At 48.0% G+C, this 21,795-nt stretch overlaps 1 protein-coding gene across 1 annotated transcript in view; it reads right to left on the bottom strand.

Moving 5' to 3' along the window:
• FGD5 (FYVE, RhoGEF and PH domain containing 5) overlaps window positions 1-21,795 on the bottom strand; it is a 122,653-nt gene that overhangs the window by 66,792 nt on the left and 34,066 nt on the right. The window contains 1 exon segment of the mRNA XM_047743843.1: window positions 3,817-3,949. Within this exon segment, the coding sequence (XP_047599799.1) occupies window positions 3,817-3,949 (133 nt within the window).

Raw genomic sequence — 21,795 nt, 5'->3', positions numbered from 1 at the left:
CACACTTTCCCTAGGTCTGCTCCTTGGAGGTGGCTGGAGATGGGAAATCCGGATCCTCCTGCCCCCTCAATGTGACAGAGGCACAGAGAGGAGAGGTCTTTGCCTTTTGGGGAAGGAGAAGTTTCAGAGATGGTGGAAGATGAAAGAATGAGGAGTAAATGCTACCAGACCACCAAAACTTCTACAGCAAGAAGGAGCCAGGAAAGATAGCTCCCTCCAGAAATCTCCTTCACAGATGCACACATCCAACAGTTGGCAAACCCTCCCACACTGATGGCTGCTGGGGGGCGGGGTGCACAGTCATGACCTCTTGGGGGGGGTCATTGTGGTGGCAGGTACACAGACTGAAAATGCACCTCTCTGACCCACCAATCCCCTTCTGAGATCTACCCTGGAAAAAAGCTAGTGCATAAGGAGGTGTGGGAACAAGTGCACTGCAATACTGTTGGGAGCATAAAAATTAGAAACACTGTAAAGGTCCCTCAGCAAAACAAAGGACAGCATATGCATAAATTGGAATACCATACAGAAGTAAGAAAAAAATTTAGGATGCTATGAACCAATGTGCAAAAGTGTCTATAAGATACCAATGAGTGGGATGCCTGGGTGGCTCAGTTGGTTAAGCCGCTGCCTTCGGCTCAGGTCATGATCCCGGGGTCCTGGGATCGAGTCCTGCATCGGGCTCCTTGCTCAGCAGGGAGCCTGCTTCTCTCGCTGCCTGTGCCTGCCTCTCTGCATGCTTGTGTGTACTCTCTCTCTCTCTCTCTGGCAAATAAATAAAAAAAAATCTTTAAAAAAAAAAAAAAAAGATACCAATGAGTGAATGCAACCAAGTTATGCCAGGTTTCTTACAGTTTGATATGACTTAATATATGAAAACAACAACTCCACAACAATATCACCTATTTACCAATTATAATGAATGATACACATAGGTGAATACAGGGAAAAGGTTCTGGAAAGATACACACCAAACTGCACACCACAGCTACCTCCACAGGGACACAGGGACTAGGAATGAATACCCCAGGGCATCTGACCCACCTGTAATGACTTCATACTTTGTGAGTAGAATCCAGTAGAGCACACCTCATGCAATGAAAACCTGACTTTAAAGGCGATTGCCACTGTGGTGCATTATGAAAGCCTCAAGGGCAGAAGGGGAGCGATGCTCAGCACAGTTGGTAGGTGAGAAGGCTGGGCTCCTGAGGGTGAACTGACCTGCTGTCAAGATGCACGCTTCTCTCTCTGTGCTCTCAGAATGACAGGATGAGGGTGGGCCCTGCCTTTGGCTGGCCATTGGTTCTACATGGCTCTGGCTCCAGGACACAGGAAAGGTCCCTGTCCCAGGTAGGAGCTGCTTCAGTTCTGCCATCCTGCCATTGTCACTGAGCTCAAATGGACCTTGCGTAGGTTGCTTCCTATCCTACCCATGGTCCCACCCACTCTGACCTCCATGTTCTTTTACTGTGCGCCAGACACTCGTCTCCTCAGATTTACTCTCAAGACTACGGTGAAGTAGGCACCATTATTGTTTTTCCAGTTTTACAGAAGTGGACACAGAGGAACAGAATGGTTAAGAAATTGCCCATTTGCTAGTGACTCAGCTAGCAAGTGTCAAAGTTGAGTATGAACCCCTTGTTCCCTATGCTATCCCACCTCTTGTAAGCTCCTGGGGTTGTCCATGCAGTGGTCTGGAGGCCACAAGGCTGGGGAGCTGACCCAGATGACCACCCATGTCCAGGGCCCTGGGACTTCATGTCTTTACCGTGGTCCTGAGCAAACAGGACCCTCCCTTCTCTTTCTCCCCCTCTGCTTCCCAGATAGTTATTACGTCCCTACTACGTGGCTAGCACTTTTACATTTGTGCTCTCATTCAACCCTCCCATAGCCCAGTTACTATTAATGTTCTCATTTTACAGATGGGGAAGCTGAGGTCCTGCAATGGGGAATGATTGGCCCATGGTAACACAGCTGGAAGAGGAGACACAGTGGTCCCAGAGGAAAGTTTGACAGAGAACCTGGTGCTATGGCGGGGAACCATCACTAGGTGGGGGACCCTGAGGTACAGAAAGTTGCACAGGGGATGCCCCACTGCTCTGTCAGCACTTCAGCTCTTCTTGGCCTGGTACCCAGATCCAACTTCCAGCTTCAGAGTGGGGACCAAATCCCAAATAACAACTATCTGCTCCCATGCTCCATGACCACAGGGGATGCCCAGAAAAGCCACAACCATTTCTAACTCTAACTGGCACCACTAACTCAAAGCTCCTCTCCCTGCCCTCAAGGAGGCAACAGTTCTTTCTGGGAAGAGAGGAAGAAGTGGAGAGGTAAGAGAAGGCTTCCAGGGCTATAGGGGGAAAACAAACAAACACAGGGCTTGGAGCAGCCAGACCTCATTTTGAGTCCAACCCCTTCATCACTAGCAGATTGGCCTTGAGCAAGTCACTTAATGTCTGTGTCCTCCACTACACCACAGGGGTGGTGGTACTAACCTTGAACTTGTTGTAAGGAGTAAAGGCGCATGGTGTGGAAGACAACACACTCTATTCGAGAGGGAGAGGAAGGGTCAGGAGACCCAGGGGAAGGACTGAAGAGGAGCCAGGTGGGAAAACGCCGCCCCCCCCCGGCATTCCCACAGCCCGGGGAGGCAAATTTATGAGACCTGAGCAGAGAGATAAATGAACTGAAATCAAGGATATGAAAACAAAATGAAAGACCTGATCATCTATACAAAGCTTGGTAAAGGCCAGGCACTTCTGCTGACTGCTTCCACAGGAGTAGCCATTGATCAACAGGATAGGCCTACCCCAGCTCTTAGAAGGGAAAGAGGATGACAAAGAGTGGGAGACAGACACCAGATGAGGTGCCTGAAGGAGGCTAGTCGGAAGGAGGTGATGCTCCTTGGCTTCCCCAGCTACTCCTCTGTAGACAAGCCCAGGAGATGGGGTGGGAGAAATGTCAAGCTGGTCTCAACCTTCCTAGCCTGTCTTCCTGCAGTGGGGGTGTCCCTCTTGGCCTAAATTCGTGGCCCCTGGCCCCTCATGGTGTTTGCTGGTTGACGTGGAATAAAGAGCCGAGTGATTCTGGGTGAGTTCTTCACTTCTCTGTTTCGAGACATACCTGAGCTCCAAGAAGCAGTGTGTGGAAGAACTACAGTCAGCGAGTGGAGGTGAAAACGGGCTCCCGAGCACCTGAGCGAGCACATGTAATCACCACCATGTCCCGATGCCCACTGAGAGGTCTGGGCCGCCACTTGGTCCCTACATCAGACAGGGACCCACTGTCTGCCTCCAAACAAGTAACAGTTCTCCTCTCAGCCATACCCAGCTAAGCACCACTGCAGGGTATGGGAAACCACTCTCATTCCCAAACTGTCTTCAGTTAATGAAGCTCACATACTTCCCTTAACTTATCCTCATGATTCCCACTTTACAGATGAGGAAAACTGAGGCCCACAGGCCTAAGGTCATTAGAATCCAGGTCTGTCTTGATTCAAATCACGCAGCTCTACTTCACTTCAGCCACAAGGGCTCTGGGAAGACCCAAACTGCCTCAGACCCAAGAAGTCAGCAGGAGCAGTCACCCCGGCATCATCAATGCAGGACCCTGTGTCTCCTCATGTGTCTAAACGCTGCAGTCCCAACTGCGCAGGACTCAGCCTCTGTATCCAACTTGGGGCCAGCTACTTTGCAATCAGCTCCTCCTCACTAGAAGGGGTCCAGTACAGTGGATCCTTCACGATCTCTCTCTCGGCCTTTACATCTCTGACTTCCCACAACCCACTGACCCCTTGCCCAGGGTGGGGCATCCTACCTTGTGGGTGAGGCTGGGGTCTCTTGGAGCACTGTCCTCCTCCTCCGAGCTTCCCTGCTCTTCATCTGATGACAGGTCCTCTTTGGGGGTGGCCGCCGAGATGGGACAGACCTTATAGGGTTCTGTGTAGGCGCTGGGGTCAGAGCAGAGGAAAGAGAGGGTTAGAGCTCCCTGTCCAGCAAAGGCAAAGTGAATACACCAGGAGCCCTATTAATGTCATAAGCCATTAATGAGCATTCTGTGTGCAAAGCTCCATGCCTGCCCTACATGGGGACCTAGAACTAGATAAGACACAAGCCCAAAAGTCCCTGTGTGCTCCCACTCCAGCCATCTTGGCCTCCTGGTAGTTCCCTGAACATGCCATGCTCTTTGCTGCCTAAGTGCCCTTATACATGCTAAGACAGACTTGTCTCTCTGTTAGATATGAGTCAGGCTGTGATGCTGGAGGTACAAATAATTACTGTGAGGGCAAGAGATGTTCAGTCTGATTGGTCCGACAGTCTGGATTGGCCTGGTCAGGCAACAGGATCTGTTCCCAAGGTGGCCATGTTCCTCTGGGCCTGAATGAGGGACTGCAGTGATGCAGGACAGTTCAGGATGTGCATTCTGGACCTTGGTCCCTGCCTTGTCCTCAGTTAGATCATGGACAAGACACCACTCAGAGTATCAGTTTCCACCTAGGTGATAATGATTTCTGTTTTATTTCTTGCTGGCGCTGTGATGATCAATGCTTGCACAGGTAGATAACAAACTCATGTGACTATGACTATGACATAGGCATTGCCTGTATTTTTATTTATTATTTATTTATTCATTCATTCATTCAATCATAAATGTTTATGATTGCCTGCTTTATGCCAGGCACAGAGCTAGGCAGAGGGTAACACAGTGGCAAATAAAGCAGATATGGTCCTTGTTTCAAAAAGGAACCACGAATATATGACCGTAAATAATGATAAGTGAGGGAGAAGAAAAAAGTGCTTTCCTAGGGAATAACAAAGGGGAACTGTTTGGACAGGTCAGGGAAGGCTGCTCTGAGGCTGTGAGCAGGAGCAGGAGCTCTTTGATAGCGTGAGCAAACTTCCAGGAGAAGCAGCATAAAACACACCAACCTGGAGTAGAAGAATCCTCCTTTTCTCTGAATTCACAACTATCTCCACAGAAGAGGCTCTAACCCCATTACAGCCACCTCCTTGCTCTGCTCCCTGCTCTGGGCCTCTCTCTCCACCAAGCAGAGTGGTTGTCTACAACAGGGATCAGGCCACGTCCCCCTCCAATTTGGAAACCTGCAGTAGCTCTCTCCTGCCATGGGCAATGTGGTTCCAGAGAACTTCTCACAAAATTTGGTCTTATTAAAGTCTTTCTTTTTTAAAGATCTATTTATTTATTTGAGAGAGAGAGAGCAAGCATGAGCAGGAGGAACAGAAGGAGAGGGAGAATCTCAAGCAGACTCCATGCTTAGCACGGAGCCTGATGCGGGGCTCAATCTCAGGACCCCGAGATCATGACCTGAGCTGAAACCAAGAGTCAGATATTCAACCAACTGTGCCACCCAGACACTCCTGGTCTTATTAAATTCTAATCAAATACTTATTCCTGCCCTCTGGGAATGCCACTATGTGGCGCCAGAATAATGGATGGATGAATGGATGGAAGGATGGACAGACGGATGGACAGACTGGAGGAGAGGAGGGAGCATTCACTTGCTGAAATGGCTGGGCCAATGCTAGCCCAGGCCTCATGTGGGCAAGGACACTGTTCTTACCTTCGGCCCTGGGCCAGGCAGGGAGAAGCATGGCCAGGGTAGGAGACATCAGGACCAGAAAAACTGAGCCTTAGCCTACAGTGGCACTAGGGGCCACCTTGGAGCTCTTTTTCAACTACTGAGCAGCAGCCAGAACCAAGGATACCTATCTCCAGAACACCTGGAACCCAAGAAGCAAGGAGCTGAGTCAAGAGCAGGACAGGCATCCCCTGGTCCAGGGGCCATGAGGTCAGGCAGATCAGGGACAAGGTGGCCTATTTTTGCCTGGACTTCTGTGGACAAAATGTGTGTGTGGTAGCAACTATAGTTCTACTCTTGTGTGCAGATATACAAACTAAGTGCTGACCCAGGGTGAGCCATAATTCACTCTACCATCTAACTGGCTACCCTTCTGACCAGACCTCTTTTTTCTTTTTCAGAACTGACTTTGTTATCCTTTTCTTTCTTTGTTGTCCTAGGACTTCGTTGTCCTAGGAGAGCAATAGTGGATTCTGCAGCAAGCCCTATACCATTGTGGTGTAAAAAGGCATGTAAGCACCTCCGTTCCTAGGGCCACCCTATATCTCCTTCACTGCCCCTTCACTACACCCCTAGGGGCCACCGGAGGTCAGAGGAACACCACACTTGCTTTAGAGAGCTCAGAACCTCCTTCAGGAAAGTGACTGCATGGACCAGTCTTTGGGAGGAGCCCTAGCTCCCTTCCCTGTAGAGCTTCCTGCATCAATTTGCACTGTGTGTGTCCTCAGACAGTGAGTAGAGCTCTTCTCCCCTGCAAGAGGGATAGCCACATTAGGCCCCAGCAGGAGCCCATTATGCTCTGTGGAGGATAGCCAGTAGTGGTGAGGGATGGAGCAGTTAACTGTGCCCTTGGATGGTTCTCCATCTATATCAAGGGAAAGAAGACAGATGCCAGGCCTTTCTAAAATGCCCTGTGAAGGAGCACAGGATTCCCAGCCAAGCATCCCACAGGTGAAGGTATCAGCATCATCCCAGACAGCAAGCTTGAAATCTCAGCATTACCACCTCTCCCAATGTGTGGAGCTGGGTCTCAGGTTGCCAGGCAAAAGGTGGTTTTGTTTTTATTGTCTGTGCTATTATTTTATTTTCTGTTTGAGAAGTGGTAATGTGCAATCTCAGCCACTACTCAAACACAATACCTCTCCCCAATTTACCTTTAAGTCTTCTCTGACTCCACTGGTATCTCTGTCATAGCTCTGCGGCCCAAGCCAACTCTTGCCTGGACATCTGTGACCATTGCTTTCCTGGTTCTCTCCCATTCCACCCTGGCTGGCCTCCAATCTGTTCCCACCCAGCAGCCAGAGAGAACCTCCTCAAACCCAATCTGATTGGGTCACCCTCTCGCGTGCATTGTTCGGGGACATACTGGAGCCAATTGGATTCAGCCCCAACACCTCGGGCTGCCAATGGCTCTGCTCAACTTGGGATGTTAAAACAGTGGGTGTCCTTGGACTTGATGCTGCCAGGAAGTCTCCCAGCATTGGACACTACCTCAGGACAAGCAGAGGATTGGATTCCACAAAACAGAGCCTTGGGTGACACTGGGGAGAGAGTCATGGAAGCCAAACCCTTAGAGAGGGGGAAGGGCTGGCTCAAGGTCATGTGGCGAATCTGGGCCAACACACATTGCCTCCGAGGATGCCTCTTCCTATGCTTGATCCCATTTTGGATATGTGAAACAGAGGCCAACTGTGCCACCCCAGACACTCCTTGGTCTCTAAGGCCAATGTGTGGAGCTGTGTCTCAGGTCGCCAGGCAAAAGGTGGTTTGGTTTTTATCGTCTATGCTATTATTTTATTTTCTGTTTGAGAGGTGGTAATGTGCAGAGATTTGAGCTCACACTCTCGAGTCAGACTGCCTGCATTCAAATTCTGTCTCAGCCCAGTACCGGCCATGTTTAACTTCACCAAGCCTCAGGGGTGCCTAATTCATTGAGGTGTTGGGAGGATTCAATGAGTTACATAATGTAAAACACTTAGAGCCATGCCTAACGCATAACTCACTAACTGGGAGCTCTCTCATTAGCAGCTCAGCTCTAGCTGCATACAGCTGTTCTACTATTGACTTACTATTTTCTTTAAGTCAACCCATTTTTAACATGTGCTAACACTATGACCTTATCCCAAGTGATAACACCCATGAAGTCACAGTGTGTGACTTCACATAATTATTAATCTATAACAGTTTGACTAACATATGTTAGAGACCCACAGACCTCACAGACACAAACACGGTTAACTCTGAACCCACCGACCATCCACCCGCAACCAAGCTCAGCCATGGCCAGGAACTGGCTCAAGATCTTTCATTCTACTTCCTCCTCTGACTTCAGTTTTTAAGAAAGATGTAGAATGGAAGTCAGAAGACAAAGGTTTGGGTGTTATGATTATATTTCTGATGCATTTATTTCAGTGTCCTATTTAGGGATTGTGAACACAACAAACGGAGAAAAAACTGCTATTAAAAATATGCTTTCACAATATAAAAGAACAAGTATAATCCAATGCCTTTGCAGATTCAATGAAAGTTGTAGTGATAGACCTGATTTTGGACAGAAGTCATTCATTTAATAAGCAAAGAAATATTCTAAGACCACAAGTGTCAACATAGCTGCCCCTACCAAGCCTTCATATTTGCTACCAGGCTGATCTTCAAGACAGGGAAGAAAACAACTCTGAGAAATGTTTTTGACAACTTCATGCTCCAACAGGCTCTAGTAGAAACTTGTGTCCTGGTAACCACTTCTTCCTTGGGGAGTCCGACCCCAGAACCGTGACATATCCCATCCATCTCACCAGTCTGTCAACATGAATCTCCCCAGACGGGTCCTTGCAAAGGTTTCGATACTCTGTATTTTTAGCCATGGTTCCTGTCTGTTTTGTTTCTCAGTCATTCAAAAAAAAAAAAAAAAATGCCTACTAGGAATCCTTTGTGTTTTAGATTCTGCACTACAGATGCTGGTAGGCCATGGGTGAACAAGTAGACATTATGGATAATGCCCATTGGAATCACAACTGAGATGCCGTCTCCAGATAGCTTATTTGACCATAACAATATATTACATATGAAAAAGCCTTCTAACCCAACCACTTACCCATCTACATATTCTTTCATCCACCCACCCATTCATCTCTCCAACCACCTATCCACTTAGCCATCCATCCACCTGCCTACCCTGCCACCTTTCTATCCCTCACTTACTTATTCAACAAACAGGGATTAGCATGTACTTCAAGGAGCTCAAACATGGAGAAGTTAAAGATGACTAAAATACTCTCTCTGGGGACGCCTGGGTGGCTCAGTTGGTTGGACGACTGCTTTCGGCTCAGGTCATGATCTCGGAGTCCCAGGATCAAGTCCCGCATCAGGCTCCCAGCTCCACGGGGAGTCTGCTTCTCCCTCTGACCTTCTCCTCGCTCATGCTCTCTCTCACTGCCTCTCTTTCAAATAAATAAATAAAATCTTTAAAAAAAAATACTCTCTCTGATTTGTAGAAAGTACAGTGTAGTAGGGTAGTCATCTTGTCTCCAAGAAAGTACAGTGCAAAGTATTGGTTAAGAGGGTAGGCTCAGAAGTCAGGCTGAATTGGTTTGAATCCCAACTCTATCCCTTCAAGCAAGTTACTAAACCTTCCCATGCCTTCATTTTTTTTGTGTGTTTGTTTTTAAATCTGTAAATCAAGGGCAATGACACACGCCAGGAAAAATCAGCAAAAGGGTTAGGCAGTTAGGACTAGTAAGTTTAGAGACCAAGTGGCCTAGAAATCTGGCATCAGGTCAGAGGAGATTCACTGTGTGACTTTAGGCAAGTCACCCAATTTCTCTGTTTCCCATCTGTAAAGTGGGAATGACTATGTAGATTCACTGAGGGATTAAATGAGAACATAATGGGGAAAGTGGTCACTGGCTGGCACACAGTAGGTACTTTCTGGCCAGCCCACAAAAGGGTCAAGTTCTAAACCCCTAGACTAGTCTCCACAGAGCTGTATCCTCCCTCTGAGTTGATGTGTGTTTTAAAAGGAACATAAATTAGAGCTGCCCAGAGCTCATTACCTTAAATGACCCTCCAAATGAGCACAGTCCTCTCCAGCAGCCTAGAGTCGTAAAAGGACATGTGCATCCACGTGGGGGGACGAATAGTTTGTAACCCAGCCCAGGGCTGTCCAGCTCTGCCCATTAAATCCCGTCCTAGTGACACTCACTGGGAGCCATAACCCTAAGCACAGCCAAAATGGCTTAACAACTCACAAAAAAGGAACGCTTGCCTCACCGAGAATCTGTCGGCGGGCACTCTGGCCCCAGACTCCATCCTTGCTGGTACAATGATATGTGCGAAGGAGGCCAGATTGCAGATGTAACATCCTTTGGCTCCTCTGACATAGGCTGAGACCTTTCTGAAGTTTGCCAGCTCAGCGAGGAGGGGCAGGGGGCTTCAGGACTGCTCTCTGGGAGCTGGAAAGTTGGAGATGGAGACAAGATGACTACCCTAATTAGCAGAACAGCTGGAAGAGCTTAGAAGTGGAAGGGCTGGCTGCACAACCAGGGATTTCCAAACCCTCAGACATTCAGTCCTGCCCCCTGCCTACTTCCCCCCACTCCCTCACCCCCAGGCACCTTCACAGTTCACTTGATCCCTCCAGACCTTCCCCGGTTGCACTTTCTGCTCTGAGACTTCCTTGTCACTCAGAATTGACCCCTCCACGTTCCCCTCCTCAAAGGGACATTAAGACTTTCACAGATACAGCCATCATCTGCACTGTAACTGGGAACCTTCCATCTAATACAGTGGAAGTTGCTTAAGATGGGGGTCAGAGACCCGGGAGTCCTGGATTCACCATTAACCCAATGCACTATCTGGGCTACAGGACTGTCAAGGTGGGCCTCAGTTTCCACACCTGTAAATTGCAGGTGGAGAACAAGACCCCCAGGTATGTGAAATCATGTACTGAAACCAGATAGCATACATCCCACAGCCTAAAAGCAGCTGCCTGTCTGTCTCCACACCACTGGAGTGAATCTCTGCTTTGTTCCCTCTTGGAGGGAATGCATCCTACACCCAGGGTCAGCCAAGGGATAGCGCTTGTAATGGTTCCCAGAAACATGATTGAAGGAGAGGCTTTTTTAAAAATTTAATTTCCATTTTTTGCTAAGTAAAAACAGAAGTACATCCTTGCTCTCCATCCTATGACATCTCCACCCCTCTTCTTGAAATACAGCATCAGTGGTTTTGTAAGAATTTGTTTTCTTATAACAATAGCTCTATTGAGATATAATTCACATATCCTAAAATTTTGTCCTTTAAAGTGTACAATTCAGTGCTTTTTAGTGTATCCACAGAATGTGCAACCATCATCACTACTTAATTTAGAACATTTTCAGCAACCCCCAAAGAAACCCCATACCATTCAGGAGTCAATCACTAGGACTGGTCCCCAGCTCCAGGCAACCACTAATTTACTGTGTGTCTCTATGGATTTGCCTTTTTCGGGACATTCATAGAAATGGAATCCTATAATCCTTTTGTGTGTGGCTGCTTTAACTTTGCACAATGTTTTCAAGGTTTATCCATGGTATAGCATGTATCAGCTCCTCATTCTCTTTTATGGCTGATTAATATTGCCCTATAAGTCTGTACCGCATTTTATTTTTCCATTCACCTGTGGATAGACATTTCGATGGCTTCCACTTTTTGGCTGTTTGAAGAGTGTTTCTATGAACACTCATGTGAAAGTTTTTTTTACGTGGACACATGTTTTCATTTCTCTTGAGTCTATATATAGGAGTTGAAGTCATATGGTAACTCTATGTTTAAGATCTTGAGGAACTGCCTGACTGTTTTTTGGCCGTGCCATTTGATAATCCCACTGGCAATGTTGAGGGTTTCAATTTCTCACCATCCTCATCAATACCTGTTATTGTCTGTCTTTTTAATTTTAGCCTTCCCAGTGGGTTTGAAGTGGTTTTATAGGGATTTTCAAGGAATTCTGTTCTCCTTGATTTCAGTTCAGCCTCCTTTTGCTCCAAACAAACATCTTTCTCTTCTAGCCAAAGGGAAACACAACTGTAACTATGAAGGCTTTCTTTTCAGTGAATTCATGAAAGTTCAGAGGTCCGGGGGGAAAATATTAATACTTTTGGAAGATCTTCAGAAGTCTCATAAAATGATAGACTATATAAAGAGGGTAACATACTAAAGAAAAATTACCAGTCAGAGCCCCAAACTCACCGGAGGGATCATCTCTCAGGTTCTGGCTTTGGGAAGCAGTCACTACCCTCCTCCAACATGGGGAGGTGCAGACAGCACAGGAAGAATCCTGCATTTCTGGCCCTTAGCAGCAGCCCCACTGCTGGCACAGGGGCCTGGCTCTGCCACTGACCCCTTAGCATTGCAGCCATCTCTGGCACCCCAGCAAAAAATAATGTTAAAGGACACATTTCACCTCTTGAGAGCAGGTGGCAGTTCTGCCACTTGTCAGCCCAATGACCCTAGGCCAGTTGCTTAACCTGCCCAGCTTTCTCCTTTGTAAAAGGGAGATGGTAACAGGGTCTTTCCCAGGGTCTAGATGATGTCTGTCAGTGAGGCGGGTAAATTGCTCAGCACAGTGCCCGACAGTTTTATCTGCTACAATCATCTGAACTAAACACCAGGGCTGAATTCATCAGGAGGAGTTCCTCAAGGTCATACAGACCCAGGTTCTAGTCCTACCTCTGTGACCAGCTTGCTGTGTGACACTGGGTGGGCCCTATCCTCTTCCTGGACATCAGCTTCCTCATCCCCATATTTCCTCAAAATAAGGGAGTTAGAGGACCTCGGAAGGCCGTTCCCACTGTGATGTTCTGTGCCTTTATGTCCACAGGGGTCCGCCACAAAGCTGAGGAAGTTTGTCCTGGTGATTCCTGCACATATCTGCCTTCCTCAGCCCTTACATGCAGCCAAACCGCTGACCCACTGGCCCATGGACACCTCTGTGCCCTCCCATCTCGGAGCCTCTTCCTGCCCACCCGTTCCTCCACTTGCCACCGAACCCCTCCCCACCGAAGTCTACACACACACCAGTTCTTTCAGAAAGCCTTCTGTTTCTCTCCTGCTGGAAGGGACTCCCATCACAGCTCACACTGTGTGCCTACCGTTATTTATGTGCCTGTATTAGCTCCCCCATCAGCACAGTTCTTTCAGGGAGGGGAATCACCTGCTTGTGATATACTCTGCATCTTCCATGAATAGCACATAGTAGGTGCACAACAAACATGTGTTGAACCACTTGTCCCACCCCAGCTGATTTATCTGACTTGCCGTCAGCCTGTCGGTGACGGCCTCCCTATTCTTCCCTATCCAGCAGGTGCACCACACCTTTGGTGGAAGTGGTACCAGCAGGTGTTGCCAGCACTGAGGATGCTGTGGCTAGCCAAGTCTTAACAGATAAACGGGCTTTCTTTTACTACTCAGGCCAACATTTTATATTACTTCAAAAATGGCTGTGGGTAGGGGTTGGGAGAGGCACTCTGTGGGGTGGCTCTCATTCAGCCAAAGGTTCAGTGGGTGCTGAAATACTGGTGGCTGGGATTCCCTCAGTTTCCTCATCTGTAAGATGGGCTCCATAGCTGTCGGTCCAAAGCACCCAGTCCAGAGCAGGAGGAGACTTGGACACATTGTTCTCCTACCATCTCTGCTCTGGGATTCAGAGTAAGTGAGACCACAGGAGAGGCGGAAGGGAGGGGAACCACTGCTGCCACCTCAGACAGCTGGAGAGGATGCGGTGGCTGGAGATTCATGGAGAACACTATAATTCTATAACCACAGACCACATCTGAAGCTGCCAAGAGCTCGGAGAGGGATCATTTGTGGTTTCTTTGTGTGGTGTTCTGAAAAACAATCCCCTCTTCCCACCCCTCCCTTCCACAAGGACGGAGCTAGCCAATAGTACCAGAGGCAGCTGCGATTGTGGCCGTAAGAGAGCCGGTGATTTGGTGCTCACTATGTGCTGGGGACTGCAAATTCTTCCCCACCACTGTATCCTGTAAGTTATTACCATGCCATTTTACAGATGGAGAAGCAAGCACAGACAGAAGTGCAAAGCTGGGATCTGAACACAGGGAATCTGGTTCAGAGCCTGTTCTTCGAACTACTCACCTATCCTACATCTACACTGCAGTAGCAGCAGCTAAGGGTTACTGAGCAGTGTGCCTGGCACGCCTCATGCATTACCCTGCAGATCCTCTCAACCACTTAGCTCGGCAGGCACCGTTACCATCCTCACTTCTTATCTCAAGAAACTGAGGCTCTGTGAGGGTAACTTCTCCAAGGTCCACCCTGTTCTTCTCCTTCCACCAACCCAGACAGAGGCACCAGTGAACCCCAGCTGGACCCACTCATTAGACATGTTAATTCTTCTGGTTCACTGTTGCCTTCTCTGTGCTGGGGAAACAGGCATGAGAACGTATGAGAAGGGCCAGGACGCACAGGAGTATCCGCAGTGCAACAACACAAGGAGGGCAGAGGGCGAGGGCCTTTCTGACACACATAAACACAGAGTCACATGTGGCTGGAGTGGGAGATCTGGATGGAGGACACAGAAGGAATCAATCACACAAATCCAGACAGAAACAAACACACTAAGGCTTAGACCCAGCAGGGAAGAGGACACAGGCAAGGAAAACACCCCAGGACCCAGACATACACACACACACACACACGCACGCACGCACGCACGAGTCTTGTCATGTCTTGTCACATGACTCATCTTTTTTTTTTTAATAAACATATAATATATTTTTATCCCCAGGGGTACAGGTCTTCACATGACTCATCTTGTGGCCTTGCTGAACTATATCTGCCTCTTTTGCCCCAAATAGGGAAGATGCATTTTCGGAGAAATGCCACCTTTAGCCAAAGGCCTTTAAGATCCTATAAATCTGCCTTGCTTCTCTAGGGCAGGGACGACCTTTTAAGAACAGATGCCTGGGAAATGTCTGCTGACCTGACTCCCTCATGGTCGGGCCTAGGGTCAGTGGCTTATGGGTTCTCCTCTCTAGACCCAAATCCAACCTCAACTCTTATTCCAGGAAGCCTTCCCTGACCACTGAGAAAGGTCTACTGGGAAGCTAATGAGGCTTACACTTCAGGCCCCGTACCTGCATGGGTCCCTTTCAAGGCTCTGTAGATTATTAAATATTCTTCACTGTATATTCTTTTTCTTAAAGAGAACCCACAGATTGCATACGCTTCACAGCCTGCCCCTGTCTGGCCACACCTGCTTACAGAAGAAGCCCTGCTCCCCTTGACATGGCCCTGTACCCACAGTCAGCCCTCATCTGGCTATGGCCTTAGGTTTTCACATGTTTTTTCTCCCTCCCCAGACTGTAAGCTCCTTCCTGCCAGCCAAGAGCACTGAATTCCGCATAGAACACCTGCTGGCTTTTGTTGGCTCATGGGGATGGGGAGAATACCTCCAGCCAGGCTCCTGGCATCCCTAAACAGGTGTGGATTTGGAGCACTCCAAAATCAGAGTGCTCTACCCAGTATAGGTACACCAGTGCACAGAGGATGGAACACCCAGTATGTGCACTGCCTCACCGACACAATCTACATTTGTTGAAGGTCTGCCCCATGCCTGGCACTGGGGACACAGAGGTAAAAGAGAGCCTTCTTATCTGCCCCTCAGGCACTCATGGCCTGTTGGGAAAGCAGACAGGACAGATCAACAAGATACAAGGTGGTGAGGGCTATGAGGAAGCAACTCAGACAAAGGAACCCTAAACCTGTGTGTGTGTGGTGAGGAGAGGGCCACAGGAGGGCTCCAGCCCAGGGCGAGACCTGAGCTGAGTGTGAAGGTTGAGCAGAAGACAAAGAAAAGAGAGTGGTAGGGAAGAACATTCCAGGGAAGTTTAAGCAAAGAGAGAAATGCTGGGTCCTGTGTGCAGGGAACCAGAATCACCCACTACTTGTTAAGGAGAGCTGGGAGAAAAGGCTGGCAAGGCAGCAGAGCAGGGCTAAGGCACCAGAACTGTGTGTCCCAGGGGTCATGAGGAGCCAGCGAAAGGTTTTAGCCGGTGGGGGGAAGGACCTGCCTAGTTTTGCTCCCTGAAGAGTTCGCCTTGGCCGCGCGCGCGTGCGTGCGTGCGTGCATGCGTGCTTATGTACAGCAGTGGGAGACATGCGGGAGGGGAGGCTGGGAGACCAGAGGCGGCTAGCCAGAGGCCTGGGTGGGGGGTGGTGAGGCTTGGGCTCAGGCAAGCCTGTGGGACACAATGTATTGTCTTCCTCATTTCACTGATGAGAAGACCGAGGCCCCAAGGTACCAGGAGATTGGCTCAGGGAGACACAGTTAGCAAGTGGCAGTTCCAAGATCAAATTCAGGTCTTCTATCCCTAAATATAATCCTTGTTTCTTAAAGTGTGAAATCAGGTATGTGAAAGCAACACAGTGCCTGCCACCTACACGGATTATATTAACATATTATTTATTATTAATAAATTATATAATATTATTAATATTATTATATTAACATATTAACATTCAATGAATGTTAGTTCCCTTTCCGATTCTTATTCGGGCTTAAAAAAAATAGCCTATACTCCTAATATAATCAATACAGGGAATATTTTTACAAAATTTCAGTTTATACACACTTCTTCAGGAACACTTCTGTGGCATAAGTGAAGCCAACCTGTACTCCCTGGGTTATAGGGCCGAAGGGGGCTGGCCTGTTCTTTCACCATCCTGCTTCTCACAGCTGGGCGTTGAGCTTGCTATACACATGTTAGGACTGCAGCAAGTGCCCATTTAACAGGTGGGGAAATTGAGGTCCAGGGCGGGAAGGACTAAAGGCAGATCTCCTGTTACCCAGCTTAATGCTCTTTCCACTGCTCCTAGCAGCCTCCCCCAGGAGGAGGGGGTCAACAGCCTGGGTGTTTTGGAGGCAGGCAGGGCGTGGCAGTTTTGGAGGGAAGAGGCCCGGGGAGGGGTGGGGCTGCCTGGGAAGTGGGACCTTTCCCTTCAACAACAACAAAAAGTCTCGTCCTTGGGGTGGGAAGAGGGGCACCCGCCCTCAGCCCTCCCACTAGCGCCCAGACACATCTTCTGGGCTCCCAGAGGCTGGTTGCCCCTCCCCCCCACCTCTCAGGCCTTGTCCTGCATTTCCTGTAAATACCGACACTTCCTCCCCTGGGAGGGCCTGGCAGTGATGGAGCCACACCCGGCTGGCTTGCCACACAATGGCTGGGCCACTCCACACCCCAGGCCGTCCTGGGACTCAGAGAAATGCCACCCTTTGCTAGAGCTGGCCAATCCAATGCTGCCATGACAAAGGTGGGCAAAGTAAGGTTTGGGCAGGGGGAGAAGTTTGGCCTGGGCTGCACAGCCAGTCTGCAGCAAAATGCATGGTCATGTCTCACTCATCTCTCTACTCCAACACCATCTGCACTGCCTACCACAGGCTGAGTCCTGGCAGTGAAAATGCTGGTTAGGAGCAGACTCTGGAGCCAGCCCTACCTGGGTTTCCAAAACCTGTTCTCTGCCACTCACCAGCTATGTGACCTTGGGCAAGTTTTCTGTGCCTCACTGTCCTCATGTGTAAAATGGGGGAAAACAATAATACCAATCTCAGTTATTTTGTGAGGATTTAGTGAGTTGACATACGTAGAAAGCACCTAGGCCAGTGCCTGGAACAAAGCTCTATGTTATAGCAGCTTTTAAAGGTCCACTGAAAACTCCATCCAGGACAGACCCAGGTCTCCAGGCCACAGCCCACCGGGGATGCATGTGGGGGTTGGATTTCCAAACTCAAAACAGTCCAGGGCTAGAAGCGTTGTTTGGGGAGTCAGGAGACCTCTGTTTTGCCAGTGATTCACCCTGTGAACTTTAGCAAAACCACTTCCTTCCTCTGTGCCTTGGTGTCTTCAGCTATTAAACAGTGATCAAAATCCCTGCTCTGGACCTCATGGGTTGTTGGGGGATCAAACGAGACAACAGGCAGGAAAGCAAATCGACGTGTTAGGTGTTTAAGGTTGGAGCTGGCATTCCCAAACAAATCATCACAAAACCTAGTCTTCAAAAATAAACTCGTAAAGTCTTTCTTGGTACAGTATCGATAGTACGGCTACACTGAGAGCCCCCTGTGCCCTGGCCCCTGGGCAAGCACCTACCTGTAATCTCTCATTTACTCCTGGAGACCGGTCCATGAGCCGGGTAGTAGCAGCCCATGTCAAGGCTTACAAAACAGGCTGTGAGGTGCTGGCATCAGGACTAGAACAGATTTCTCTGACTCCAAAAAGACTATGTATGCTGCCTTTAGGAGAGTGGTTCCTTCAATATAAGGCTCTAAGAGTGGGCCATGAAGGACTTCCTTACCTCTGGGCTAAGATCTGTACTTAACTCTATTGCCTACACACACCCCTGCATACTCCACCTCAGGGGATTCTCCCCACAAACCCGTAAAGACAGGTAACAGCACCTCAAACAAAGAGAAGGAAGTGAGGCCTAGGGAGGTGAAGCAGCCTGCCTGGGGTCCCACATTAGGAGGGTAGAAATGGAAGACCAGGACCTAGGTATCCGGTCCCATGCCTAGAACTCTCCCTTGTAGGACGACACTTCTTTGTTCCCTGCATGGACCTCAGAGGATGCTGAATGGTGGTTCCTGATTCCAGACCCAGTGTGGGGGCATGTCAGGACCCAGGCTGCCGTGTGAGCACTTTTTGGGGCCGATGGCTGAGTATCTGGAAGTATTTAGGAGTTGTGAGGCAAAGCCTGCTTTCTTTTTTTTTTTTTTTTCCTTTTCTTTTTCTTTTCTTTTTTTTTTTTTTTTTTGGCCAGTAACTGCTTTGAAATATGGGTTCTGAGGGCTGGGCTGCAGTGCCAGCTGGCACAGCCTTCTTTCCACACGCCCAGGACAGAGACTACAACAACGGAAGGCTGGAAAACTGCACATCGTGTAGGCTATTCTGTGAACATTTCCAATTCCATTTCTGAAAGAAAGTGCTGGAAAAGAGGCAATGAACTGGAAAACAGAACTCTTGAGGACAGTGTGGCACCTTCTTCCTCAACCCCATCCTCACAAATCCTATCCTTCAGCTCCCCCACCCTTGCCCCGCCGGGGAGGAACCCACGAGCCCCTAACCTGGTTGGAACATCTTCCTCCACATGAACATCAGACTGTGCACCCAAGTTCAATTTAAATGAGTTTGTTCACAGTTAGTGATTCAGGAGAAAAGTCTTAATGGGAAGCAAGCTGGAAGGAAGGATCATTAACTAGGTAAGTGTTTCTTAAGAGCAACTCAACTTTCAGAAATAAACCACAAAGCTGGCTGGGTTGATCTCTCACCCAGCCCCAAATCTGCCCTCCAAGTAGCCCAGCTCCTCTTTCTTTCAGCCTTCCCCTCCACCTACTGGGCCACTTGGCCCCCAACTTCAATCTTAGCCCTCTCCGCATTCTGGGATCCATTCTGCCACTAGTCAGAGGGGACAGGGAAACTTTGCTCAGTTCTGCAGGATCTGAACATAAAGTGTATTAAGGCAGTCCTCAAACTGTAAAGTCTACAAGACAAGGCATGCTGGGGTGCTCACAGCTCCAGAGCCCACCCAGACTATGCTGTTTCTGATACAAAGTCACCTTGTAACACTGGTCCACGTCTGGGTCCTATCTTGATAAATTCTCTCACATCCAGCTACATTAAATCTACCTGCATTACCTGCCCCCTGACTTCCTGGTTCAGAGAAACTTCCCAAACCTCCCAGAAGAAAAACTAACAGATAAAACTACAACATAGCTTTGCATGAGGAGATGAGAACCCCATCCCTAGAGGTACTCAAACTCTGGCTTGTTGAGAACTGAAAGGTCCAGTGAGGGGTAGGGTGTTGCCATCTCAAAAGTCCTTTCCCAACCCAAACTGACTACCTTAGTTGGTTCTAATTCAAACTTCCCAGAGTAAAATAAGTTATGAGTTAATAAGGCCAGAAAGTTGAGGATGACTTCAGAGTACAGCTGGGTGAAACCTTCCCTGCAATTCTCTTCAATCCATGCAATAGAGCAAGAGAACCCCCCACTTCAAGACCCAGACAAAGAAAATCACCTGGGGTGGGGTGGCACCAGAGGATTTTGTTGACATGGGTTACAGAAAAGGAAAAAACCAAGACCAACCAGCCAACAAAACAAATAAAATCTAGAAGCTCTAGGTATTTTCCGAGTTAGCTAAGGCAGAATTTCTGAAAACTCTCAAATTCCAAGAGGCACAGAAGTTAGAAGTGGAGATGGGGAAGACAGCTCTCTGAAACCTAGGGTAGTGACTTCCCCGAGCACCTTAGAAGATAATGAGACACTAGTCAAAGGCTACTGCAACTGACCAGACAAGCAGTATTTAGTTAAGAGGAGAGATAAGGGAAAGACTTTCCAGGAAGGAAAAACAGCATGATCAAAGCCATGAAGACAGGTATGTGAGTGGACTATTTTAGGAGAAACTGTTTTGTTTTGTTTTGTTTTATTCAAGCACGACATGATGCCAGCTCTTTATATGCATTGCCTAATTTCGTTCTCCCAAGAAGCCTATGAGACAGGAGTTATTAGCCCCATTTTACAATGAGAAAACTGAGGCACAGAGATATGACGCAACTTAAGCCCAAACGACATACCTGTTAAACTATGTAAGCCAGGGTTTTTGGTTTTTTGTTTTTAAGATTTTATTTATTTATTTGTAGGTGGGGGGCACAAGTGGGGGAGGGCACAAGCAGGGGGAACAGCAGGCAGAGGGAGAAGCAGACTCCCCACTGAGCAAGGAGCCCGATGTAAGACTTGATCCCAGGACCCTGGGATCACGACCTGAGCCAAAGGCAGACGCTTAACCAAATGAGCCACCCTGGAACCCTGTACCCAATATTTTAAACCAAGCCTGTGAGACTGAAAAGCAAGATGCTTTATATCTACCTCTCCAAGCTGGCTGTCCCTAAAGGGACACCTTCCACATTCCTTCCTCTACACAAATACAAGAATGTTTGCAAGGTCCTAAGGCTCTCCCCAGCCCCCACCCTCATGGACTTGATCCAGGGGGTGGTGATTTCCCCACACACCTAGTTAGGAAGCCATGCCTGCCTTCAGAATGGTTAGAGGAGTGTTCCTCTAAGGATGAACTAGGGGTACCTGGGGGAGTTTGTTACAAATGCAAATTTCTGGGCCACATCCTGGACCCTCTGGATCAGAATCTCTAGTTGAAGAGTCTGGGAACTTGTATTTTTAATAGTTTTTTTTTTAAGGTATATTAAGATATGAGAAATACTGTAACTAAAAGAGTCAAGAGACTGGGGTTCAAATCCCAGCTGCCCTAGCTATACAACTCTGGGCAATCTACTTCTCTTTTCTGAACCTCCATTTCTCCATCTATTGGGTGAGAATTCCTTCCCTCCAACCCTGAGAGTTGCTATGAGGATCAAAGTAAGTTAGAAAATATCTTTTCTTACTGTGTTTTCATTTTCTTTGGGTAAATACCTAGTAGTGGAATTCCTGAACCACATGGTATTTCTATTTTTACTTTTTTGAGGAATCTCTGTGCTGTTTTCCCCAATGACCACACCAATTCAGTGAAGATACAGAAGGAACCTAAATGTCTATCAAGAGATGAATAGAGGGGTTCCTGGGTGGCTCAGTGGGTTGAGCCTTGGCCTTCGGCTCAGGTCATGATCCCAGGGTCCTGGGATTGAGCCCTGCATTGGGCTCTCTGCTCAGTGGGGAGCCTGCTTCCCTTCCTCTCTCTCTGCCTGCCTCTCTGCCTACTTGTGATCCCTGTCTGTCAAATAAGTAATAAAAATCTTTAAAAAAAGAGATGAATAAAGCACAGTATATATATATATATATATATATATATATGTATATATATATATGTATATATATATATATATATACACACACACAACAGAGTATTGTGCAGCCATAAAAAAGGATGAAATCTTGCCATTTGTGGCAACATGGATGGACCTAAAGGGTATTACGCTAAGTAAAATAAGTCAGACTGAGAAATATAAATACCAAATGATTTTACTCACATGTGGAGTATAAAAAATAAAACAAATGAATAAACAAATAAAAAGCAGAATTAGACCTATTAATACAGAGAACAACTGATGGTCACCAGAGGGAAGGGGACAGGAGATGGAAAAACGATGTGAAGGGGACTGAGAGGTACAGGCTTCCAGTTATGGAATGAATAAGTCAC

Source organism: Lutra lutra, chromosome 1, assembly GCF_902655055.1.
Source record: "Lutra lutra chromosome 1, mLutLut1.2, whole genome shotgun sequence".
NCBI lineage: Eukaryota > Metazoa > Chordata > Mammalia > Carnivora > Mustelidae > Lutra > Lutra lutra.
This window is presented reverse-complemented; position numbering and strand designations above follow the sequence as displayed.